This window comes from Chanodichthys erythropterus, chromosome 22 (assembly GCF_024489055.1).
Source record: "Chanodichthys erythropterus isolate Z2021 chromosome 22, ASM2448905v1, whole genome shotgun sequence".
NCBI classification, from domain to species: Eukaryota; Metazoa; Chordata; class Actinopteri; order Cypriniformes; family Xenocyprididae; genus Chanodichthys; species Chanodichthys erythropterus.
The window spans coordinates 26737436-26760194 of NC_090242.1; the positions used below are offsets into that span (position 1 = coordinate 26737436).

At 36.6% G+C, this 22759-nt stretch overlaps 1 protein-coding gene across 1 annotated transcript; it reads left to right on the forward strand.

Moving 5' to 3' along the window:
* Positions 1–2466: 2466 nt before the first annotated feature.
* On the forward strand, positions 2467–21179 carry pygma (phosphorylase, glycogen, muscle A). Its single transcript, XM_067376151.1, has 20 exons — positions 2467–2790; positions 8109–8210; positions 8296–8374; positions 8547–8650; positions 9013–9144; positions 9226–9337; positions 11817–11899; positions 12204–12347; positions 12482–12574; positions 12826–12972; positions 13637–13800; positions 15570–15684; positions 15843–15944; positions 16036–16183; positions 16358–16416; positions 16540–16681; positions 17823–18030; positions 18160–18294; positions 18737–18803; positions 20326–21179. Exons 1-20 carry the CDS (start codon positions 2548–2550, stop codon positions 20473–20475), a joined length of 2529 nt encoding a protein of 842 aa, XP_067232252.1. The 5' UTR covers positions 2467–2547; the 3' UTR covers positions 20476–21179.
* Positions 21180–22759: the final 1580 nt, after the last annotated feature.

Sequence of the window (22759 nt, forward strand, 5' to 3'; positions counted from 1 at the left end):
GTACACATACTCACCAGCTACTTTATTAGGTACACCTGTTCAATTGCTTGTTAAAGCAAATATCTAATCAGTCAATCACATGGCAGCAACTATATGCATTTAGGCATGTATAAATGAGCATCCGAAAGGGGAAGAAAGGTAATTTAAATGACTTTCAATGTGGAATGGTTGTTGGTGCCAGAAGGGTTGGTCTGAGTATTTCAACTGCTGATCTAGGATTTTCACACACAACCATCTCTGGGGTTTACAGAGAATGGTCAGAAAAAGAGAAAATATCCTGTGAACGGCAGTTCTGTAGGCGAAAATGCCTTGCTGATGCTAAAAGTCAGTGGAGAATGGCCAGACTGGTTCGAGTTGATAGAAAGGCAACAGTAACTCAAAGCACCACTCATTACAACCGAGGTCTGCAGAAGAGTATCTCTGAACGTACAACACATCGAACCTTGAAGCAGATGGACTATAGCAGCAGAAGATCACAGCGGGTGACACTCTGTTAGCTGAAAACAGGAAACTGAGGCTATTCACACTGGCTCAAAATTAGACAGTAGAAGATTGGAAAAACTTTGCCTGGCTGCTACCGTGGCGTGGCGTGGGGTGGGGATATTTTCTCAGACATATATATATACATATATATCAGGGTTGGCTACGAAAACACTTTCTTTATCAAAGAACTAAAAAATAATCTGTAATACCATACTGTAGCCGATGTCTGAATATTCAGGGCTGTGTATTCCCAAGTTGTGGAAATGAAACATGATTGCTTAGTTTTAATAGGTTTTAAAAGTAACCAAAATGATAAACATTAAAATTAAAACAGAACAAACATAAACAGAAATGTCTGATCCGAGCTTATTCAGCTTGGTTATGATCTGATGTGACTTTTATATTTTTAAGCTCTAAACAACAACGATAATAATATTGCAATAGATCAGTTATCAGATATGTAAAATATTTTTATTGTTGACACCCATTCAAAAGTATGAAATGTGTAAAATTTAAAAACTTGCAGAAATTGAGAAAAAATAATTAAATGTAAATTTAAAAAAAAAGCATGTAAACTTGATTCCCCCCAAATTTCTTTCTTTCTTTCTCTCTTTCTTTCTTTCTTTCTTTTTATATAAATATTTATATACACATATATATATATATATATATATATATATATATATATATATATATATATATATATATATATATATATATATATATATATATAATTTATTATATATGTGTGTGTGTGTGACCTTGAAGTAATCCAAAAAAGTAATCAGATTACATTACTTTACATTTAGTAATTTGTAACTGTAATGGAATATATATATATAGTGCCCTGCTTGACCACAGCATTGTTGATCTTTTGTGACCCTTCTTCACTGAGAGCACTTTACATAGACTGGGATCAACACCATCTGCAAAATATAAGATATAAATATTTTATCTTAAAATATATAATTACAGCTGATAGAATTTTGCTTCTTAAGTAAATTTAACATGTTTATCACAGTCCTGAGCATCACAGGACTGTGATAAAGCATGTACACAAAATATTTCACTCATCCACAATTCTGAATTTGAAATTTAACAGTTGTGTTGGCTCCCCTCAGTGGCAACATATTGTCACTTTAATGTCTCACTCTTGCTATTACATAAGCTTGTGTTGACAAAAAATGTCAAATAACCTTAAAACCTGAACTTGATGGAATGAGAAATTAGTGTTGTTTGATTGGGAATAAAATTGGACGTAGGATTATGATTAGGGAATTAAAATATTTGCACTGAAATATTATCTTGAATATCCTTTTATCTTGAATATGGGTGTAGCCTACATTTACATTAAATTCATTGTAATTATGTAAATTAAGAAGATCAAGAACTGATTATTTATTAATTGCAGTGTTAGATGAATCTAAAATAAATCACACCAAGTTCTGCTCTGAAGGATGTGAAAGTACTGCAGGGAATAAACATTATAATTGTCTTTTCTCGCTAGTTAGTTAATGTGTAAAAAGTGATTTGCTTGTCCCTGGGTTGGCTGACAGTCTGGATGGTCTGTAAAGGTTGCACTTCCTTATGAAGGAAACTGTCTATTAAATTTGCTAAATGTTCTGTTTCAAATTGTTATATTAATTTAAGCAAGATTGAGAATTCCTGTGTGGTGCTCAGCTGTTATATGGAACTATGTGAGCCGCATGCCGTTCAAATATCATGGCCTTTGAGCTGGGTCATTGCGGCTATTAATGTCTTGGGCTCCAGAGAGCTCTGCAGTCTCAAGCGATTGTACAAGTTGTAGTTCAACTCAAAATACGTATTTATAAGTAATTTACACTTCTATTGTCCATATTTAACGGCTGGGTAAAATAGAAATCATCGTATCCTCTTGTTCAATAAGCGTAAACTTATATTGAAAACGTAATTGGCCGACCCCACCTGCTAATTAATATTCATGAGGGGAACTTTAAATAAGGAGAGCCCTCAACGCTACATGGGTGCTGCGTGCGGTCTGGTGTTTACACACTTACCTGATCCAAAGACGAGTCTTCTGTCACCATGTCCAAGCCACTGTCAGACTCCGATAGAAAGAAGCAGATTTCTGTGAAGGGGCTCGCCGGTGTGGAGAATGTGGCAGACTTAAAGAAAAACTTTAATCGCCATTTGCATTTCACGCTGGTGAAGGACAGGAACGTATCCACCAAACGGGATTATTACTTTGCGCTCGCGCACACAGTCAGAGACCACTTGGTAGGCAGATGGATCAGAACACAGCAGAGTTATTACGAGAAAGACCCCAAAGTAAGTTCATGCATGTCGAGATTGTACCAAAACAAAAGTCCATGCATGACACTGCTGCACCTAAACAAAAGACATGTTTTTAAGCAATTAATAACTATAGTACATCCGTCAGTGCATCTCTGATAACATGGCATTTGTGCAGGGGCGATGCCCTGCTTGACCACAGCATTGCTGACCTTTTGTGACCCTTCTTCAATGAGAGCACTTTAGGTAGACTGGGATCAGCACCCTCTGCAAAATATAATCAGGATTCACTTATAGATTAAACACAAAGTACAACTTTAGCACATATTTGGTAGTCTAATGTAATTTTTTCAATGATTTTGATTGGCATTAACATTTAGACCTTAACTTAGGGAAAACGAATGAGCATTTTAGATGATCAATAGCATGATCTGTACATTACTAGCACTTTGTGCATCTCCAGATTAATGTGTCCTGTCATGTGCATGCATAATGAATACTAATGGTGATAATGCAGGTTATTTTTCATCTTTAAACAACATTTTCATTTTAACATCCATATATAATATTTGATCTGTTTTAAAGCCTATTTCATTGAAAAATTACTAGAGGGACCTTTGTTATATATTTTATAAGTACTGAAAAGATCAAGCAGCAGAAAAAAGTATAAAAAGAATGAGTCAATATTCAAGGCATCAAAATCTGAGTCCTGGAAGACAGGAGATGAAACCACAGCTCAGCATCCTTGACCTTTTCCTCTCCCGTCTAGCCTAAAATCCCTGGATGGAATTGGTGTCTTGGATATAAAGGTCATATGTTGCTCCTTAAAAGAAAGGTCACTGTAGAAACCTATACGGGAAGAGGAGGTGACATGTAATGCAGCCTCATAATAAATCTGAGTTACATAAAGATTTTTACAGGAAATATCATAAATAAAAAATGACCTGGACATCCTCAAAGAGTTCCATTCTGCTCCTGTTATTGTAGGTGAACATCAGCAGTAAACCTTGACTTGAACATTAGAGCTCCAATGAGGCTCATGACTGTTTCCTTGAAAATGTGAATGTGGATATTATGTGCAAAACCTTGTCCAAGAGACCAGTTACATGATTTCAAAGCTTTTGGATGCTAAGAAACTGCTGGTGTGGGCAGAAGTTTGTGGTTTACCTGGACACTGCCATCTGTTTTAGTTTTAAACATCAGTAAAGTCAGACCTTCTTCATTAGATGCTTTACAGAATATCATCACACTCTCTGTAACCTTTTCTGGTGACCTCACTGCTGGTTATTTTTTGCTAGTCAAAATGCCAGTGTTATATAACACCAATGACCTTCCCCAATCTCTGACTAGTCTGTTTCAGCCCGTCGTGCCGCCACACGCCCACTCTCACCTCTACTGTCTCTTTCTCTCTCTTGCTTTTCATACCCAACACCAAAGGAAGGCCTAAAATGTCAAAGGCTACAACAGGGATGGTATCGGATTGCCATGTGTTAAATCATCCCTCTGCCAGGAAGTATTAAAATAAAGTCTTAAATAAAGTCTAAAAATAGCACCCAGGCGGAGGGCGGTGCGTAGGGTCTTGACTTGGTAACCCTAAATCAATATACTGAAGTACATAAACATTATGTAAACAATGTCATGTTCCTTGCTGTATTTCTATACATGTATGTACAGAAATGTTAACAATAAGGTTTCATTTTTTTAACTTCACTAGTTAACATGAACTACCAATGAGGAGTACTTCATCTTTTTTTAATATTAGTCAATGTTAATTTCAACATAAAAAAAAAATGGTATGCATTAGTTAATGCACTATGTAATAACGAACAAAAAATGAACATTTATGTTTTACTAACATTATCAAAGATTAATAAATGCTTTAAAAATACATTGCTCATAGTTCATGTCAGAGTACCTGGAAACCATACTTGAGTAAAAGTACAGATACCTTACAATGAAAATGACTCCATTACAAGTTACAAGTCATCAATTCCAATAAGAGTTGAGTAAAAGTCTTAGGCCGGGGGTTAGAGTATCTGGTTTGAACAGTACTTAAGTATTTTACTTGTACTGAACGTAGGCTGAAAGATCCAATAGTCCTCAACATCTAAGAGTCATGCCAGAGAAAAACAAGAAGCAGTTGATTTGTTAGGAGAGCAATCATGTTTATTTTCTAAAATCAAAATAAAATTGCAATAAACGTCTACAAACACTCAAGTCTCAGTTAAGCTCAAGTGCTCAAAAAGGCCTTAAGTAAACCAAGGTCTCTTCAATATAAGGGATAAAATAATGTTAAGTGAAATGAAATAGTCAAAGCCTACTTGCATTGGACGTGCTGGTTTCATCCTCATCTCGGCTGCAGGCATGTCCTTATCTCATATATGAAACACCTGCGGTTCAGCAACTACCTGCTAATGCACTCACCCTGCATTCCATTCGGAAGGACTCATCCCTATGCCCTAATCCTTTAAAAGTGTTTACCCTCTGGAGTGAGAGCTTCGAAGGGATGAAGGGTGAAAGGGTAAAAAAAAAATTTTTTCTTTGGAACGGACTTCTGCGCCATCTTAACGGACTTCTGCGCCCTTTGTTTAACGTTAGATTATTTAATTATTTATTTTAGGTTTATCGCATGTAGGCTATTTTAAACATTTGAATGGACTGATAAAGGGAGCTGTAAAGTATTTTTGTTTAAGTACAATGTCGTTTTGACCATAATACTACTAAAATCTAACTCGTATACATATTCATACTAAATCTAACTCGTATACATATTACAGTAGTATAGAAAAATACTAGGCCTATCTATACATTTATAGGTAAAATCGAACTCCGAACCCCCTGTACCCATTCTGTAACGTCAAACAACTTCCCTGTGCAAAGGATCATGGGGACCCGAAGTGTCCATCAGTTGTACCCTTCGAAATCCTTCATTCCGAAGGGCTCTTTGAAGTGGCCAGTTTTGAGCACTTCGGTTTGGAACGACCCTTCAATATGGCGGCCATGATTATTTTCACTCCGAAGTGCCCTTCGGATCCTGTTTGGAACGCACCGACACATTCACATAAAGTAGTCCTGTTGACAAGTTTGGGTAAGGGCAAAATGAACAATATATAGTACCTTCAATGCCCTGTAGATGGCAAAGTCATTTGTTTTGTAGAAGAAAATTAACTGCTGCAGAACATGTAAGAAGTAATTGCATTACTAAACACAAAAATGTATTGTAGTAAAGTGTACATATACTCGTTCAAAAATGCAGTCAATAGAGTAAAAGTTGTTAATATCTTTGACAAAATAGCCAAAGAGATACTTAAAGGTATAGTTCACCCAAAAATGAAAATTACTGACCCTCAAGTTGTCCCAAATCTGTATGAGTATCTTTCTTCTGTTTGAATACAAAATAATATATTTTGAAGAAAATTGGTTACCAGACAGTTGATGGGAGCATTTGACTTCCATAGTATACATTCTTTCAATACACAATACATTCTTCAAAATATCTTATTTTGTGTTCAACAGAAGAAAGAAGGTTTGGAATGAAATGAGGGTGAGCAAATGATGACAGAATTTTTATTTTTGGGAGAAATTTTACTTTACACCACTGGTTCATGTTAGCTAGTGCATTAAAGGATTAGTCCACTTTCAAATAAAATTTTCCTTATAATTTACTCACCCCCATGTCATCCAAGATGTTCATGTCTTTCTTTCGTCAGTCGAAAAGAAATTAAGGTTTTTGATGAAAACATTCCAGGATTATTCTCCTTATAGTGGACTTCAATGGCCTCCAAACGGTTGAAGGTCAAAATTAGTTTCAGAGCAGCTTTAAATGACACCAGACGAGGAATAAGGGTCTGTCATTTTCGAAAAAAATACAACTGTATATGCTTTACATAAACAGATGATCGCCTTGCACGTGCTTCCGCTTTCCGTATTCTTCAAAAAGCTTACGCTGTATGTCCTACGCCTTCCCTATTCTACTTACGGAAAAAACGAAACTGGCGCCGCATTTGTTCCGTAAGTTGAATAGGGAAGGCGTAGGACATCTAGCATGAGCTTTTTGAAGAATACTGAAACTGTAATTTTGACCTTCAGCCGTTTGGTGCCCATTGAAGTCCACTATAAGGAGAATAATCCTGGAATGTTTTCATCAAAAACTTTCATTTCTTTTCGACTGAAGAGAGAAGGACGTGAACATCTTGGATGACATGGGGGTGAGTAAATTATCAGGAAAATTTTATTTGAAAGTGGACTAATCCTTTAAATACAAAGTTCTGTCATGAAACTCTAGATGGCACAGGCTAATAGGTCCTTTAACTCAACCTCCTCATCATTATCTAAAGGGCACAGATGATTGGTTCCTGCTGTATCAGTAGCCAATGAGCTTGCATGCTCAACCTTCAAATACTTGGGTAGCAACCTCTACATTTGCCTTCACAGTGCAGCGTGCTTTCAAAAACCCTCCACCTTCCCCAGCTCCACCTGTATAAATCTGCTATGGGTAATTTGTGTACACTATATTGTACAGCTTCAGCATGTCTTAGTTGTTCACAGCAGCGTGTTGTGTATCTATTGGCAGTAGCATGTCCAGTACTTGCTCTTCAGCATCAGCAATAAAAGAAATAGCACCAATGTAGCAGATCTATTCCGCCAAGGCCAAACATATCAACATCACCATGCCGTTAGTTATCATGACAGAACTAATGTTAAAGGTGCTAAAGAGGATGTTTTGTTTTATACATTTTTGCAATATTACTTGAAACTGTCTTTACTAACTGATAAAAGACTAGGACTACTAAAAGACTATTTATTAGGTGCACTGAAAGGAATAATATTAATATACATCATCTGTGCACGAGGTACGGCCTTAAAAACATCAGCCAATCGTTTATGCGATCATCGCGTAAACGATTGGTCCTCTGGCTTGTCAATCACTGCCGTGACGTTCCTTGTGAGAGACTAGCGCGGCTGCGCGCTCCAATAACTTTCCACACTCTACAGGCGTCGCATGCAATGTTTTTGTCAGGAGACAGGAGTAACAACTGCAGATTATGAGTTACCTGCGGTGAGTCCGACATAATGAATCCACTAACACGACACAGCGAATGCCGGTGGTAAACAAACACTCGTGTTCCAATACTGGTGCATGAGTTTTGGGAGGCGTTCCCTCGAAATCTGAGCTGTGAAGGAGGGGGGTTGTTCTTACACATGCGCTCATTTCAAAAACTCACTAACAGTCTTTGGTTTCTCAGTCCACAAAAAGATCCTCTGTATCACCTTTAACAAATGAGACTTTACTGTAAAGTGTTACCAAAGTAATAATCTCCTGACTAACTCTGTCTTATCCTTGTGTCTGTTAGCGTGTATATTACCTTTCCCTGGAGTTCTACATGGGCCGTACCCTGCAGAACACGATGGTGAATCTGGCCCTGGAGAACGCATGTGATGAAGCCACATATCAGGTAAGACAACACAATTAAGCCGGTGTACTGCTTTAGATGATTGTTTTGAAACCAATGAATGATTACATGATACCTTGTTCTTCAGCTGGGTCTGGACATGGAAGAGCTGCAGGAGATGGAGGAAGATGCTGGACTGGGAAATGGAGGCCTTGGTCGTCTTGCTGGTTAGTAATCTGACCTCGGGTTTGAAAGAGGAACAATAATTCAGTATATGGATTTTTTTTAGAAAAAGTTTTGCTTTTGAAACTTTCAAAGCTATACAGAATCTTTCACAGGCATGATAAATCTGTTTCTGAAAAGTCGCACCCACCCTTGGTCTCTCTCTTTGTCTGTTAGCTTGCTTTCTGGACTCTATGGCCTCTCTTGGCCTGGCTGCCTACGGCTACGGCATTCGCTATGAGTTTGGTATCTTCAACCAGAAAATCTGCAATGGCTGGCAGGTAGTTTAAATTACCTTTAATAGTTTGACTTGATTTGAAAAACAAAAATATAAGATGAAAAAAAACCCTGATGAATTATTGGTGCTTGCTATTTCTCAACAACTGCCTAGCAACCACCTAGAACACACAAGTATGACCTATAATTTGCAATGCAACCACCCAGAACACCCAAGCAACCACCAACCATTGCCCTAGCTAAAAGAAAACACCTATCATGGCTTTATTAACCACCCACAACACCATAGCAACCACCTTTTCACATATTCTTTGCATTTGTAAACATCATGCATACATATTACTTATAATTAAACATGTTTACTCTGCACATATCTTGAAATTCTGATAATATCAATGATCCACAGGTTGAAGAGGCAGATGACTGGCTCCGCTATGGTAACCCATGGGAGAAAGCTCGTCCAGAATATATGCGCCCTGTGCACTTTTATGGTAGGACAGAGCATCACCCAGATGGAGTGAAATGGGTGGATACTCAGGTACAGCATCCCTATTTATAAAGCTATACATTTGTGTGTTGTAATACTATTTTCACAAACCTATTTAATTTGTTTACCCAGGTTGTCTTGGCTTTGCCCTATGACACCCCTATACCTGGATACAGAAACAACATCGTAAACACCATGAGGCTGTGGTCTGCCAAAGCCCCTTGCGAGTTCAACCTGAAAGACTGTGAGTACCAGTAACAGTTATGGTACATGCTGAAAGAACCAGCCCAGACCTGCATACTAAGACTCAATATGCTTCAAGCTAAATTGAAGAATGAACAGGTGTGAGGTAATTTTCGACAAAACCAGGCCAAAATTAAGTTAGTTTGGAGCACATTTTGGGAATTCAAAAGTGTTTGCCAAAGTGAACTTTTCGGAAAGGCTGATAAACACCTTAAAACTACCGTTGGTCTGTGGCAATGGGATAATATGGCTCTGAGGCTCCGCCATCTTTTATGTGCAGATCTTATGTGGTTAATTTCTTTTGTTCAGTCGATCGAGTCGAAAGAACTTTGCCGTGAGTTTATCAAAGCCTTAAACCAGGGTGTGCGATCCTGCCTCTGGAGGGCACGATTGGGCACTATGCTGCATAGATTAGCTTCAGTCCCAATTAGAAACATCTGAACCAGCTGATCTGAACTTCAACCTAGTTCTTACTAGGGATCAGGGCTTGACATTAACTTTTTTGCTCACCAGCCACTGTGGCTAGTGGTTTTCCAAAGTTACTAGCCACTCAGCATTTTCACTGGCCACAATTTTGCTGTTGGGAAGTTACATTTTATATGATTAAAGTTGACTTTGGCATGCTTAAATTACTTGATTTTGAGTCATTTTACTTGATTTACAAGATTTAAAACCCTTTCAAACTTACAAATGCAGATTGACCACCCAAATCAAGACTACATTGTATATCAGCTGGCATGCATAGTTGTTAGGCTATATAAAAAGAACAAAGCAGCAAATTACAAATAGTAAATTTTCAAAAATCGTTTTCAGATACATAGGTTTATTTAACATGTTTACATTTATTTAACATCTTTTGTTGTTTGATTAACATTAATGACAGACCGGTATTTATTTGGGGGCTGCTGAATGCATGGACGTAATATACTGACTAGGGGTGTAACGGTACACAAAACTCACGTTTTTTATTATTAAACAGAGGTTTACTGAACAAATTGTGTTTTTGTCTTTAAATATATTAATTTAAATTAAAACTAAAAGTTTCTTAAGGATAAAAAAATGATATCTGCTAATGCTATAAACTATGTAGGGAGCCCTAACTTGAAAGAAGCCCAAACTATTAGCCTAAATTCAATTGCTTTTTATTTTTAGATAAAATAATCAACACTCAAATAACAAATTGTATGCAAACCTGTAAGCTGCACCTAAGGCAGTTTTTGCATTAACTTCTAAATGTTTTTACTCCAGTTTGTTGTTGAAATATAATCATTTCTACACAGTGGCTGTTATTTTAACATCAGATTTATTTAAACATACATTAAATAGCCTAATCAAGATATCACTAAAAGGTTAAGTAAAATATAATGAATATATAGGCTAATACAGTGCATATATTAAGCGAAAGAGTTCATTTCTCTAGCGAACTAACAAGCTGTGAACACTGAATGGCTTTTCTGAGGTAAATGCATCATGACATATTGTTGAATACGGACGCTTTCATTGATGTCTTTCCACCGTTGAAACACTGAATGAGCGATTACATGAGATATGACCGTTTCAGTAAGTTGTACTGAATCTTGCAACATACCTTCAGATGTTCTTTCATGTTTATTCTGTAACTAGTATTAAGGAGGAAGAGATGAACACATTCACTTGAACTGAGGCGCCTGTACAGTGATCTGTCACCCCACATCAAAGCACGTCAAAATGGCATTTTCTGTTTAAACTTCATGATTTCGTGGACAGAATTTGAAGGATGACACTTTGTTTCTTATCGAAAGTAACAAAACGCAGAGCTTATTGCGGTTATTGGTGGTGAATATTGGTTGCAAAGTAATGCTTCGGTACATACGTGCACCGTACCGAAAGCCCTGTACCGAAACGGTTCGGTACAAATACGTGTACCGTTACACCCCAAATACTGACACATATTCAGTTTTTACCCACCTGTTTATGTCCACTTAAGCCTTAACCGACTGTATTCATGCAAGATACTCAATACACTCATACACAATAGGCATTTTGACATTTGTGTGTGCATGTATTTGACTATTCAGGCGCAAGGAGATCTGATTGCGCGCGACAGAGAGAGAGCATGCACACGAGAGAGAGCTTCTGTTGTGTCTTTCAGCACGATTCCGCCTATCTTGCCTTCACTAACAGCAAGTTAATCGATAAAGAATTGTGATTGAATTGTAATTTTGTGATATTTGGTTGAAGGCTGAAATTATATTCAAACCACCAAAGTGGCTAGTGGGAGTGGCTGTCTTACCCACCACAGCTGAAATCTACCCGCATTTGGCGGGTTGGTGGGTGTTCATGTCAAGCCCTGCTATGGATAGAAACTTTCAGGCAGGTGTGTTGAGACAAGTTGGAGCTAAACTCTGCAGGACAGTGACCCTCCAGGAGCAGGTTTGGACACCCCTGCCTTAAACCATCCAATCTGGAATCTGTCTGACATGTTCTCCTTCCATCCTCAGTTAATGTTGGTGGCTACATTCAGGCCGTGCTGGACAGGAACCTGGCGGAGAACATCTCTCGCGTGCTCTACCCCAATGACAACGTCAGTAAACACACAATAGGTCCTCATTTTAAAGGAATAGTTCACCTAAAAATTAACATTCGGTCAAAATTTACTTACCCTAATGTTGTTTCAAATGCACAAGGAGACATTTTGAGGAAGATGCTGGTTGCTCTGACAACGTATGAAGACTGAGGCTTTCAAGCTTTAAAAAGGGTCACAAAAGCATCATAAAAGAATCCCATTCAATCTCTGGGTCAACTATTCCTTTAAGGACAGCCATAGTTTTGACACAAGTGGTCCCTTAAGCACCTGCCTTAAGCTTTCTGTCCATGTCTTCTTATAGTTTTTTGAGGGTAAGGAGCTCAGATTGAAGCAGGAGTACTTTGTAGTGGCTGCGACGCTCCAAGACATCATCCGCCGCTTCAAGGCTTCCAAGTTCGGCTCCAGGGATATTGTGCGCACAGACTTCAGCGCTCTGCCTGACAAGGTCAGCTTAAACATACCTGAAGTTCTTCTAATGTCTCATTGAAAGATGTATGTCTTGAAGTTGCTTTCAGCAGTGAAGGGTATGAATGTCACAGCTCTTCTTTTCTTGATCTTCTTTTGTTTGGCTGCTCTCAGGTGGCCATTCAGCTGAATGACACTCACCCTGCCTTAGCCATCCCTGAGCTGATGAGAGTGCTTGTTGATGAAGAAAAACTATCTTGGGAGAAGGTTTGAGATTTGGGAATGTGATTTTTTTTTTTGATAATTATGTAAATGAATAATTCCTTCAGTTTCATACAGCACTGAAAGGCCACAGACTCATAACTCTAGAGGGCGACAGAGTACAGACAAGCTCAGATCTCATCTTTACATTAACTATTTTACATTTAAAGTAATATTTGTTTTTGCACTCTTATTATAAATTAAGTCTACTTCCTAAGTTGTAAGCCAAACTGTGTTGACTCTCTCACTCACTACAGGCATGGGACATCTGCGTTAGGACCTGCGCCTACACCAACCACACTGTGCTGCCTGAGGCTCTGGAACGCTGGCCTATTGACCTCTTCCAATCCCTGCTGCCCCGGCACCTCGAGATCATCTATGAAATCAACCGCCGCCACATGGAGGTCCAGCTTCAACACAAGACAAAACTATAACACATTTTTACACAAAACTTGAGAGCCAAGAATTGGCTGTTTAAAAGCTTGTAAGGTTTTTTAAGCAAATGTTTTGATCCGTATTTGATCCAAAATACAGTAAAAACTAATATTGTGAAATATTGTTACAATTTAAAATAATAATGTTCTATTTTAATATATTTTTAAATGTACTTTATTCATGTGACGGCAAAGCTGAATTTTCAACATAATTACTCCAGTCTTGAGTGTCACATGATCCTTTAGAAATCATTCTAATATACTAATTTGGTGTTTAAGAAACATTTTTTATCATTACAATGTTGATTAATATTTATTTGCTTAATATTTATTGTAAACCACAATTCTTTTTTCCCAATTATTTGATGAATAGAAAGTTCAAAAAACAATTTTTTTGACTATTTTGTAACATGATAGAAGTCTTTACTGCCACTTTAGATCAAGTCTTTAGATCTTAGATTTGATGGTCCACTTTAGACATTCTACTAACTATAAGTAACTTTGCAACTACATGTCAACTAGATTGTAGCAGACAAATATTACCAATCCCAAAATTTTGCTAATAGATGCCATAACATCAAAAAGTGTTTTGTGAGTGTGTTGAATACAGAACACAGTCTGTTTGTTGTTATAGTGCGTGTCCTCTCGTTACCCCGGTGATGTGGACCGTATGCGCCGCATGTCTCTCATTGAGGAGGGTGGACAGAAGAGAGTCAACATGGCTCATATGTGCATAGTTGGCTCTCATGCAGTCAATGGTGTGGCACGTATCCACTCGGACATCCTCAAAGCTACCATGTATGTATTAAAAAACATAAAGATAAACCATGTTAATCACAGATTTTTACAAACTATCTTAAAGAACCCCTGTGGTGAAAATCAAGTTTTTAACATTTTTATATGTCTGTGTGGTGTTTTAATATGCTTTAAGCAAACCATGTGCAAATTCACCTCTTCCGGAAGCTCATACGTGCTGTGTAACCAATGAGGTTCATTCTCGTGTGTTACGCGGCATGTTTGAGCTTCCAAAAGAGTTTTATTCTTGTGCGTCATTCAGGTTAGGTTGAGCTTCTGCTTATGTTCACTGATCATGTTTACATGAGTAAAAGCCTAAATTAAATCTGTTCATCATAAAAAGTCACTTCAGAAAATTTGGAATAAATGGCTCAGTTCACATGGATTATTTTTCCAATCTCTTTATGAACTTTTTGAAGCGTCAAAGTTTCAGTTGCGAAGGCAATCTATGGAAGGAAATCTGCTAGAATTCTGTCATCAAAAAGATCTTCATTTGTGTTCCAAAGATGAACGAAAGTCTCATTATGGGCAGAACTGACCCTTTAATTAATGTTATGTGTATGATGTTGTAAAGAGCGATACCAATGTGCAGCGTTTACTTCAATGAAGTTGTCCGAGTGGATCTCTGAGCTGGTGTGAGTGGGGGTGGGGCTAATTTGCATATTCATTAGTCCACGTATACTAACTGAAGCCAGGGTGTAGAGTTACATTTAAGCTATTTTAAGACATGAAGAATTTTTTTTTTTTCCACACACTGTAAAAAAAATCCCAGTAAAAATTACGGTAAAAAAAAACCAGCAGCTGTGGTTGCCAGAACTTTACCGTAAAAAATACAGTAGCAACGTAAAAAAAATTAGTTAAATTTAGGTAAAATAACGTATTTCATTAACTGATATAATGTTAATTTACCAACCTAATGAAGTACTAATATCTGTTTTGTACCTTTATAATACACTGACAGTCACCAAACACAGTGGTGATAAAAGTCACATGATGAATCAAAGTTCATCACAAGCAGATTTTCAACAAGCTGAGAAGGACAACACTAACATATAGAAGGTGCACACAGTGTCATTCACACACACACACTAAACACCATCATGGTAACATGCAACATTAGATGTAACATAAAACCCTAATGTACATAACTGATTAGAAAAAAATGAGAAAAACTAAGAAGAAACAGAGTTATTTCAACAAAAATATATCAAATGTGAAGTGTCACGCAAGAAATTGTGGGAATGTCAATTTACGTTTTTTCACTGTAAATTTTACAATGAATTGTTATTTTTCACTTCCAAAAACTGTGAATTTAATGGTATTTTACCATAAAATTACATTAAATGCACCATTAGATCTATTACAGTTATTCACCGTATATAGTACGGAAATAAAATTATTGACTACGGGGGCCTCAAAATTACAGTTTCAGTGCAGCTTCAAAGGGCTTTAAACGATACCAGACGAGAAATAAGGGTCTTATCTAGCGAAACAATCGGTCATTTTCGAAAAAAAAAAAATACAACTGTATATGCTTTATAAACACAAATTATCCCCTTACACGTGCTTCCGCTTTCCGTATTTGGCAAAACGCTTATGCTGTGTGTCCTACGCCTTCCCTATTCTACTTACGAAAAAAAAAAAAAAAAACTGGTGCCGCGTTCATTCCGTAAGTTGAATGAGGGTGAGTAAATTATCGGGAAAATTTTATTTGAAAGTGGACTAATCCTTTAATAATGACACAATTAATCAACTATTCCTTTACTAAATAGATTCAAAGACTTCTATGAGATGGATCCACACAAGTTCCAGAACAAAACAAATGGTATCACCCCTCGCCGTTGGTTGGTGATGTGCAACCCTGGTCTGGCTGAGGTCATTGCAGAGGTTGGTGTGGCTGTGCTTCATGTTTGTTAACATAACTGACTGCAACAGGATCCCCGACTGTGACAGCAGAAGTTTGTGTGCACTAATTGCACTGTTATATACAGTAATGTTTAATGTCATAATGTATAGTCTGTTCTGACTTTCTGCTCAAATGTTAGAGAATTGGAGAGGACTTCATTCGCGACCTGGATCAGCTGCAAAAGCTTCGTAATTTTGTCAACGATGAGGCTTTCATTCGAGATATCGCCAAAGTTAAACAGGTTAGAGATGATGGATATATGGCACGTATCAATGGCCCAGTGGGTTTTGGAATTTAAAATGGATTTCTCTTGATGTTCGCACCTCTTCTAGGAGAACAAGCTGAAGTTTGCTGTGCACCTGGAAGAGCACTACAAAGTAAAGATCAACCCCAACTCAATGTTTGACGTTCAGGTGAAGAGAATCCATGAGTATAAGAGGCAGCTGCTCAACTGTCTGCACATTATCACCTTCTACAACCGTGAGTGGCTTCTGCACTTTAACTCCTTCATGTCCCCTTCTCATCATCACCTTCACTTAGGGGTGTTTTTGCAAGACAAAATAAACATAAAATATTTCATGTTTTAAATAATATATATATATAAATAAATAAAAATGAAATATCATAAAATAAAACGTTATTTTTATTTTGCAGGTATCAAGAAAGAGCCTAATAAACAGTGGACCCCAAGAACAATTATGATTGGAGGAAAGGTAATCTTACCTTGTGTCAGCTGACTTAAATGCAGTCAGATTAGCATGAAGATGTTTATTTGATTCTTTTGTCATATTTGAATTGTTGTATGTGTTATTATGTTCTTGCTCAATCCTTCTCAGGCTGCCCCAGGCTACCACACGGCTAAAATGATCATTCGTCTCATCACAGCTATTGGTGAGGTGGTCAACAATGACCCGGTGGTGGGCGACCGCCTCAAAGTCATTTTCCTGGAGAACTACAGAGTTACCCTTGCTGAGAAAGGTGGCATATTACAACATTTTAAGTGTCTTGATATTATCAAAGATAATGTGTTATCATATAAATTAAATGTGCATTTGTTTTATTTTTCATACCTTGATAATTGAATCATATAATTTAAGTTTTGATAATTGGAGATGAGCTCTACTACAGACAATATTCAAATTAATTGATATTAAATGTAATTAATTAATTAAAAAAATTAAAATAACATGGTGGTAAAAACATGAAGCATTGTAAACTCTGTGGATCATGCATATTAATTAGCTAATTGATATTAATTAGCTCAATCTCCATATAGTGTCATCTAGTGTATGCATTACAAGTAACTTGAGTTACGCAATCAGATTACTTTTCCAAGTAACTAGTAAAGTAATGCATTACATTTGTTGAGAGAAGAAGTGCAGAGGAGTTGTGTGTGCTATGTAAAAATGATGGTTATTGTAGTTCTAGACTAAATGTGAACATGCATTTACTCATCTCACTTGCACAAAAAAAATGTAATAAATAATTATTTTTAATTATTTATTAAAAATAATGAACTATATTAAATTACACAAATATACTTTATGTATTTACTCTCACTTTATTTGCTGCTGACCTTCGATGATCCAATTCAACTGTACTAATAAGCAAAAATTACTTTAGATTAGATTTAGAAATAAGAGTGTTGAACTTCCTTCTCCTGCATCCTATTCTTCTTTAATCCAGAATGACAGCACAGCAGTTTGTTTGAGCTGAGCCCTCTACTGTACAGGTGTAAATATGCATTTCCTTCAGCCTGAGGCTTATTCATTTCACTTTTGGTGTGTAAGGGCCTTTACATTTGCCAAAAATATAACTTTTTTGTTGTTATTAGAAACAAACAAGCAAGCCCAGCCCGAGTGAGAAAAAGTAACGCAAAAGTAAAGTAACACATTACTTTTCATAAAAAGTAACTAAGTAATGCAATTAGTTACTTTTTTAGGGAGTAACGCCATAATGTAATGCATTACTTTTAAAAGTAACTTACCCAACACTACCTGCCCATCTTCATGTCCTCACTTACTAATTCCAGCACCATTTATACCGCCTTATATTCACCTGAAAGTGTGAGTCATGTGATCATGAAGAATCTCCCTGCATATTGTTTTCTTTTTATCAGCGATCCCTGCATCTGACCTGTCTGAGCAGATCTCCACAGCCGGCACAGAAGCTTCTGGAACTGGCAACATGAAGTTCATGCTGAATGGAGCTCTGACCATCGGCACCATGGATGGAGCCAACGTGGAGATGGCAGAGGAAGCAGGAGAAGAAAACTTCTTTATTTTCGGCATGAGAGTGGACGATGTCGAAGCCATGGAAGCTAGAGGGTTGGGAAAAAAAAAAAATTTTAATACAAAAAAAAAAAAAAAAAAAAATTAAAATACTTTTTTTTTTTTATTATTGTACTTAAGCACTCACACAGTGTATGTATGTACTGCATATGACATGACCTGCAGATACAACGCATCCGAGTTCTACAATCGAATTCCAGAGCTGAAGCAAGCCATAGACCAGATCGCAGGAGGATTCTTCAGCCCAAAACAGCCAGACCTCTTCAAGGAAATTGTCAACATGCTTATGCACCATGATAGGTAGAGAAACAGGAACAGGAAACTTTCACATTGGCACAAACACAGATAGTCAGTAATAGACACCATTTTTCCCATTGTACAAGGAAACACATACAATGACCAAGATAGGCACTATTTTTTTTTTTTACAGTAAATGTAAATTGTACAGCCATCCATTCTGGAATGTTTTTTTTTTTTTTTTTACTTTTTCAAAATTATTTGTATTTCCCCCCATTTTAACAACTATATACAATATATATGGGGAGCTAATTATAACTTATAACTCTTAAAGATACTGTACCTTACACATCATTAGCTGTTCATCTCACATAGAATCTGCTGTTCATTTGCAGTCCATTCATTCCATTTTCTCCAGTTAAAAAAAATGAACTTCTATATGGGTCTTAACAACTTCTAACAACATTCATATATGAATCATATGTTTGTTTGTTTTTGTGCACAGGTTCAAGGTGTTTGCTGACTATGAAGACTACATCAAATGCCAAGAGAAAGTCAGTGCTTTGTATAAGGTGAGTGTAAACAGTTTTTTGTTAAATTGGCAAAGAGAAAGATAGAAAGAGAGAAATTATGAACTTTAATGCAGGGTTCGTACGGTCATGAAAAACCTGGAAAAGTAATATTGGTTAAACTTCATAAACATACTTTGATCCACTCAACTGCCGCATATAATCAATCACTGGTGTTTCTGTTGAGCGAGATGGCCAATCAGAAGCGTTCAGATTTGTCATCGCTGAAATGAAGAGTTTCGTTCAGTGCGCGTGCTCTGTCTGAATTCTGACTGAAACTCGCAAATTTTCCCATAATAAACAACAAAGTGCAGATTGCATGTAAGAGATTCATGTCGCAGTGTCATCAGCTACTGTGATTTTAACAGGAGTGTTTGTGAAAGTGCTTAAACTCGCGCTACAACCAAGTTATGGACAGCTTCACAATCAGTCCCGTTCTCTGCTCCCTCTATACACAGTTTATTCCAGTTAATATAATTTATTCATCATGCTGGTGAGATCAAATGAAGTCTTCATTTTCGAATTTGTTCTAAGATTGTTTTATCTTTGTAGCCAGAGAATAACATTCAGTTTCCCCAAAAACATTTTATGTATCTATTAATCGACATTAATAATCATTATTACGATATCAAGAGCATTAATTAACAAAAATGACTCTGTTAATTTTATAATTTGAGTAACATTAAACAGTCTTTGTAAATAAACATTTATGCTATTTCAGGTGCAGCTTCTGTTCCATCTTTGTAGTGTAAAGATGGCTTTTGTTAAAGCTAAAATTTTATTGGTAATAGTCTATATAGTGTTCTGATTGACTTAAGTAATCGGTTAAAGCTAAGTATTTGACAAACAATAATACAGATAATCATAAAAAATTGCACTTATACATAAATAAAATGCCCCTGGAAATCTATTGGAAAAAAAAAGTTTACCCCATGCCAGGGTCAGAAATAATGTCTGGCAGTTGCAGTTTGTATAGGTGTAAATTGCAGAAATGAATAAATAAACAACTGTTTTTGGGGAATTTAAATAGGGATGTTATCTTGTTGATTGAAGGTTTTCCACTGAGATTAATGGTAAATAGGTCTAGGAGGAAAAGCTGATTTTAAAGCGTCTCAGTTACCAAATTTTGTATCCCAAAAGTTTGTCTCTGGCCCTGCAACCTTGTAAAGTTACAGTCAGTGTTACTGTACACTTTTTTTTTTTTTTTTTTTTAAATCATTGCCTCCTATTGATTTATGTTAATCTGTTGCTAGGGTCAGACACAGTATTTAATCTCACCATTTTACTGGTGTGTCAGTGTTTCTTTTGTATTAAACTACATAGCTTGACATTAATTAGTTAAGATATGCTGTGATTTGACATTTGAACATGGATTTTTATTATTATTTTACATGTATCCACAGGCGTTTCATGGAACGTTAGGTCATGAATATTTGGCTAAAAGTAATTGAAAAGTCATGGAAATATATTGGTAGAAATGTGTATGAACCCTGTTAATGATTTATAATTCTGCTCCTTTTGACAGAAACCCAAGGAATGGACCAAGAAAGTCATCCACAACATTGCTGGTTCAGGCAAGTTCTCCAGCGACCGCACCATCTCCCAGTACGCCCGTGAGATCTGGGGTGTGGAGCCCACTCTGGAGAAGCTTGCTGCACCTGATGACCCAAAATAAACCTCCACCTGCCCATCACGAACCAAGAACAACCTGTATGATTGAGCAACACTAGATGCTCCCTCTTCATGAATCCAGCTATGCCTGTCCTGCTCTGTCTTCCTATGGTGACCCGAACACAATCTGTCAATCTTCAATCTTTAATGTTCTAGCTCATTCACTTCACAAACAATCAACAACTTCAACAAACTCAATCAATGTTCAACAGGTAACATCTATATCAGCATTATTCAGCAAAAACCAGGGCTGCGTTTTACAAAAGCATTGTAGATCGTAGAAACTATTGGCACCAATGGTCTCTATGATCTACATAGGCTTAGCGTTGGGAAAAATTACAATATTGCATTAACTAGTTAAATTTTATGGAAAGTAATGCGTTGCGTTACTTTTGTGTTACTTTTTCTTATCTGGGCTGGACTGTTTTGTTTGTTTTTCTTATAACGACAAAAAAGTTATTTTTTGTAAATGCAAATTCACATCTGTACAATAGAGGGCGCAGCTCAAATGAATCTTTCAGCTGTGCTGCTATTCTGGATTGCAGAAGAGAAGGATGCAGAAGAAGAAAATTCAACACTCTTACTTTGTCAATAAAAACAAAAAAAATGAAACCCAAATGTGATTATTTATATAAAGTCATTTTTGTTTATTAGTATGGTTGAATTGGATTATCAAAAGTCAGCAACAAAACATTACTCAATAAAGTGAGATTATTAAGTACATAAAGTTTATTTGTATTCCTTAACATTAATTATTGCAGGTTTGTTTATTGCATTTCATTGTTTTAATTCATTTTGAGGGATACTGAATCTATTTTTGTGAGATGAATAAATGCCTGCTCACATTTAGTCTAGGGGGTTGTTTACACGACTCCATTATCAACTAAAAACGCAAAACTTTTATGCGTGTTGTCCATTCATTTACTTTGACAACAGCATTTTGGATGCCTGAAAATGAAAAGTTTTGAGTTTTTGAAAACAAAGTGACTTTTGGTATATTCGAAAAAGTAACTCGGATATTTTGTTGTAAATTTAAAAGTAATGTGTTACTTTACTAGTTACTTGAAAAAAGTAATCTGATTGCATAACTCTCATTACTTGTAAGGCATTACCCCCAACACTGTATAGGCTTATGGTGCGGATCTAGAAAATTATTTATAGGGTGGCAAAGGGGTGGCATGAGGTCTATGAGGGGTGGCAACACCAAAGCAAGTGCCCATGCATAGTTTTTGGAGATTAATGGCATGACATATACAATTGTGTTCACAAACATTGCATTACCAAAATAAATAACAACATCCATCATGGCACCAAGTAAAGGCACTATATGAAAAACATCAACAGATAAATTTGTCTTTCAAACTTTTAATCTAGTTGAAATGAAACAATTCAACATTTTCTCACAACTATATAAACACAGTCTCAAAACTATGCACCAGCTTGTACAAACCTCAAACTTCCAGGTCAAAATAAAACGTTTTAGTCAAAAACGTATTCTTGTCTGACAAATCAAACTTTGGCCTCAGATGACACACAAAACTTAACAAATACACAGACTACTGCACTGCCCAGTGAACACTAGTGAGATCAATTCATGTAACACTGTAACAAAAATACAGCTTACTGGGATTCAGGAATTATTTTGCAGCTCACTGTCTACTACACAAAAATACCTTTACATATACAGTAAAATACAGCAATGATTTTTTTTTCTTTTTTTTCCTTTTCATTTTACTATTGTAAAGTGATCTGGCTGTAGAACTTAGTATGCACCACAATACAGTATACTGTCAAAAACTAAATTCAGCATCCTCTGCACATTTGGCCAAATTTTATTACAGTATATAAGGTACTATCAGTGTATTGGTCTTCTGACACAAGACAGTCATTTCTCAGTTCTGCAAAATAAAGTATAGCAAATGGCTTGAGGGTGTACAACGTGCTACAGTTTACTGTACATAGTGAAATTTCCCTCAGTACTGGTACTGTGTAAGTTTAAAACCCCTGTAAATTATTCATTCAGCTCTCTCTCAGATTTTGACTGGTGTACGTGTCATCAGTTTTGCTATCTATTTGCTAATGGTGTCATTGTTAAACGCTTTGGGAAGTGTGTCTTTGTTTTGAGAACTGAACGAATGGAAACTGGACCAACTGAATCACTTATAATGTGTTAGCGATCCAGAAAAGCTAAAATACGTTTACATTCTTACCTAACTAGTTTCTGTGATCGGGATCTTCTTATTGATTTCATGTTACCGTTTTGTCGGATGGCAAAGACCTTTATCCAT

Coding starts and splice junctions, on each gene's coding strand:
- pygma (XM_067376151.1), top strand. CDS start 2,548: ATGTCCAAGCCACTGTCAGACTCCGATAGAAAGAAGCAGATTTCTGTG. Junction 8,651..9,012: donor AAATCTGCAATGGCTGGCAG/GTAGTTTAAATT, acceptor AATGATCCACAG/GTTGAAGAGGCAGATGACTG. Junction 15,945..16,035: donor ATATCGCCAAAGTTAAACAG/GTTAGAGATGAT, acceptor CACCTCTTCTAG/GAGAACAAGCTGAAGTTTGC.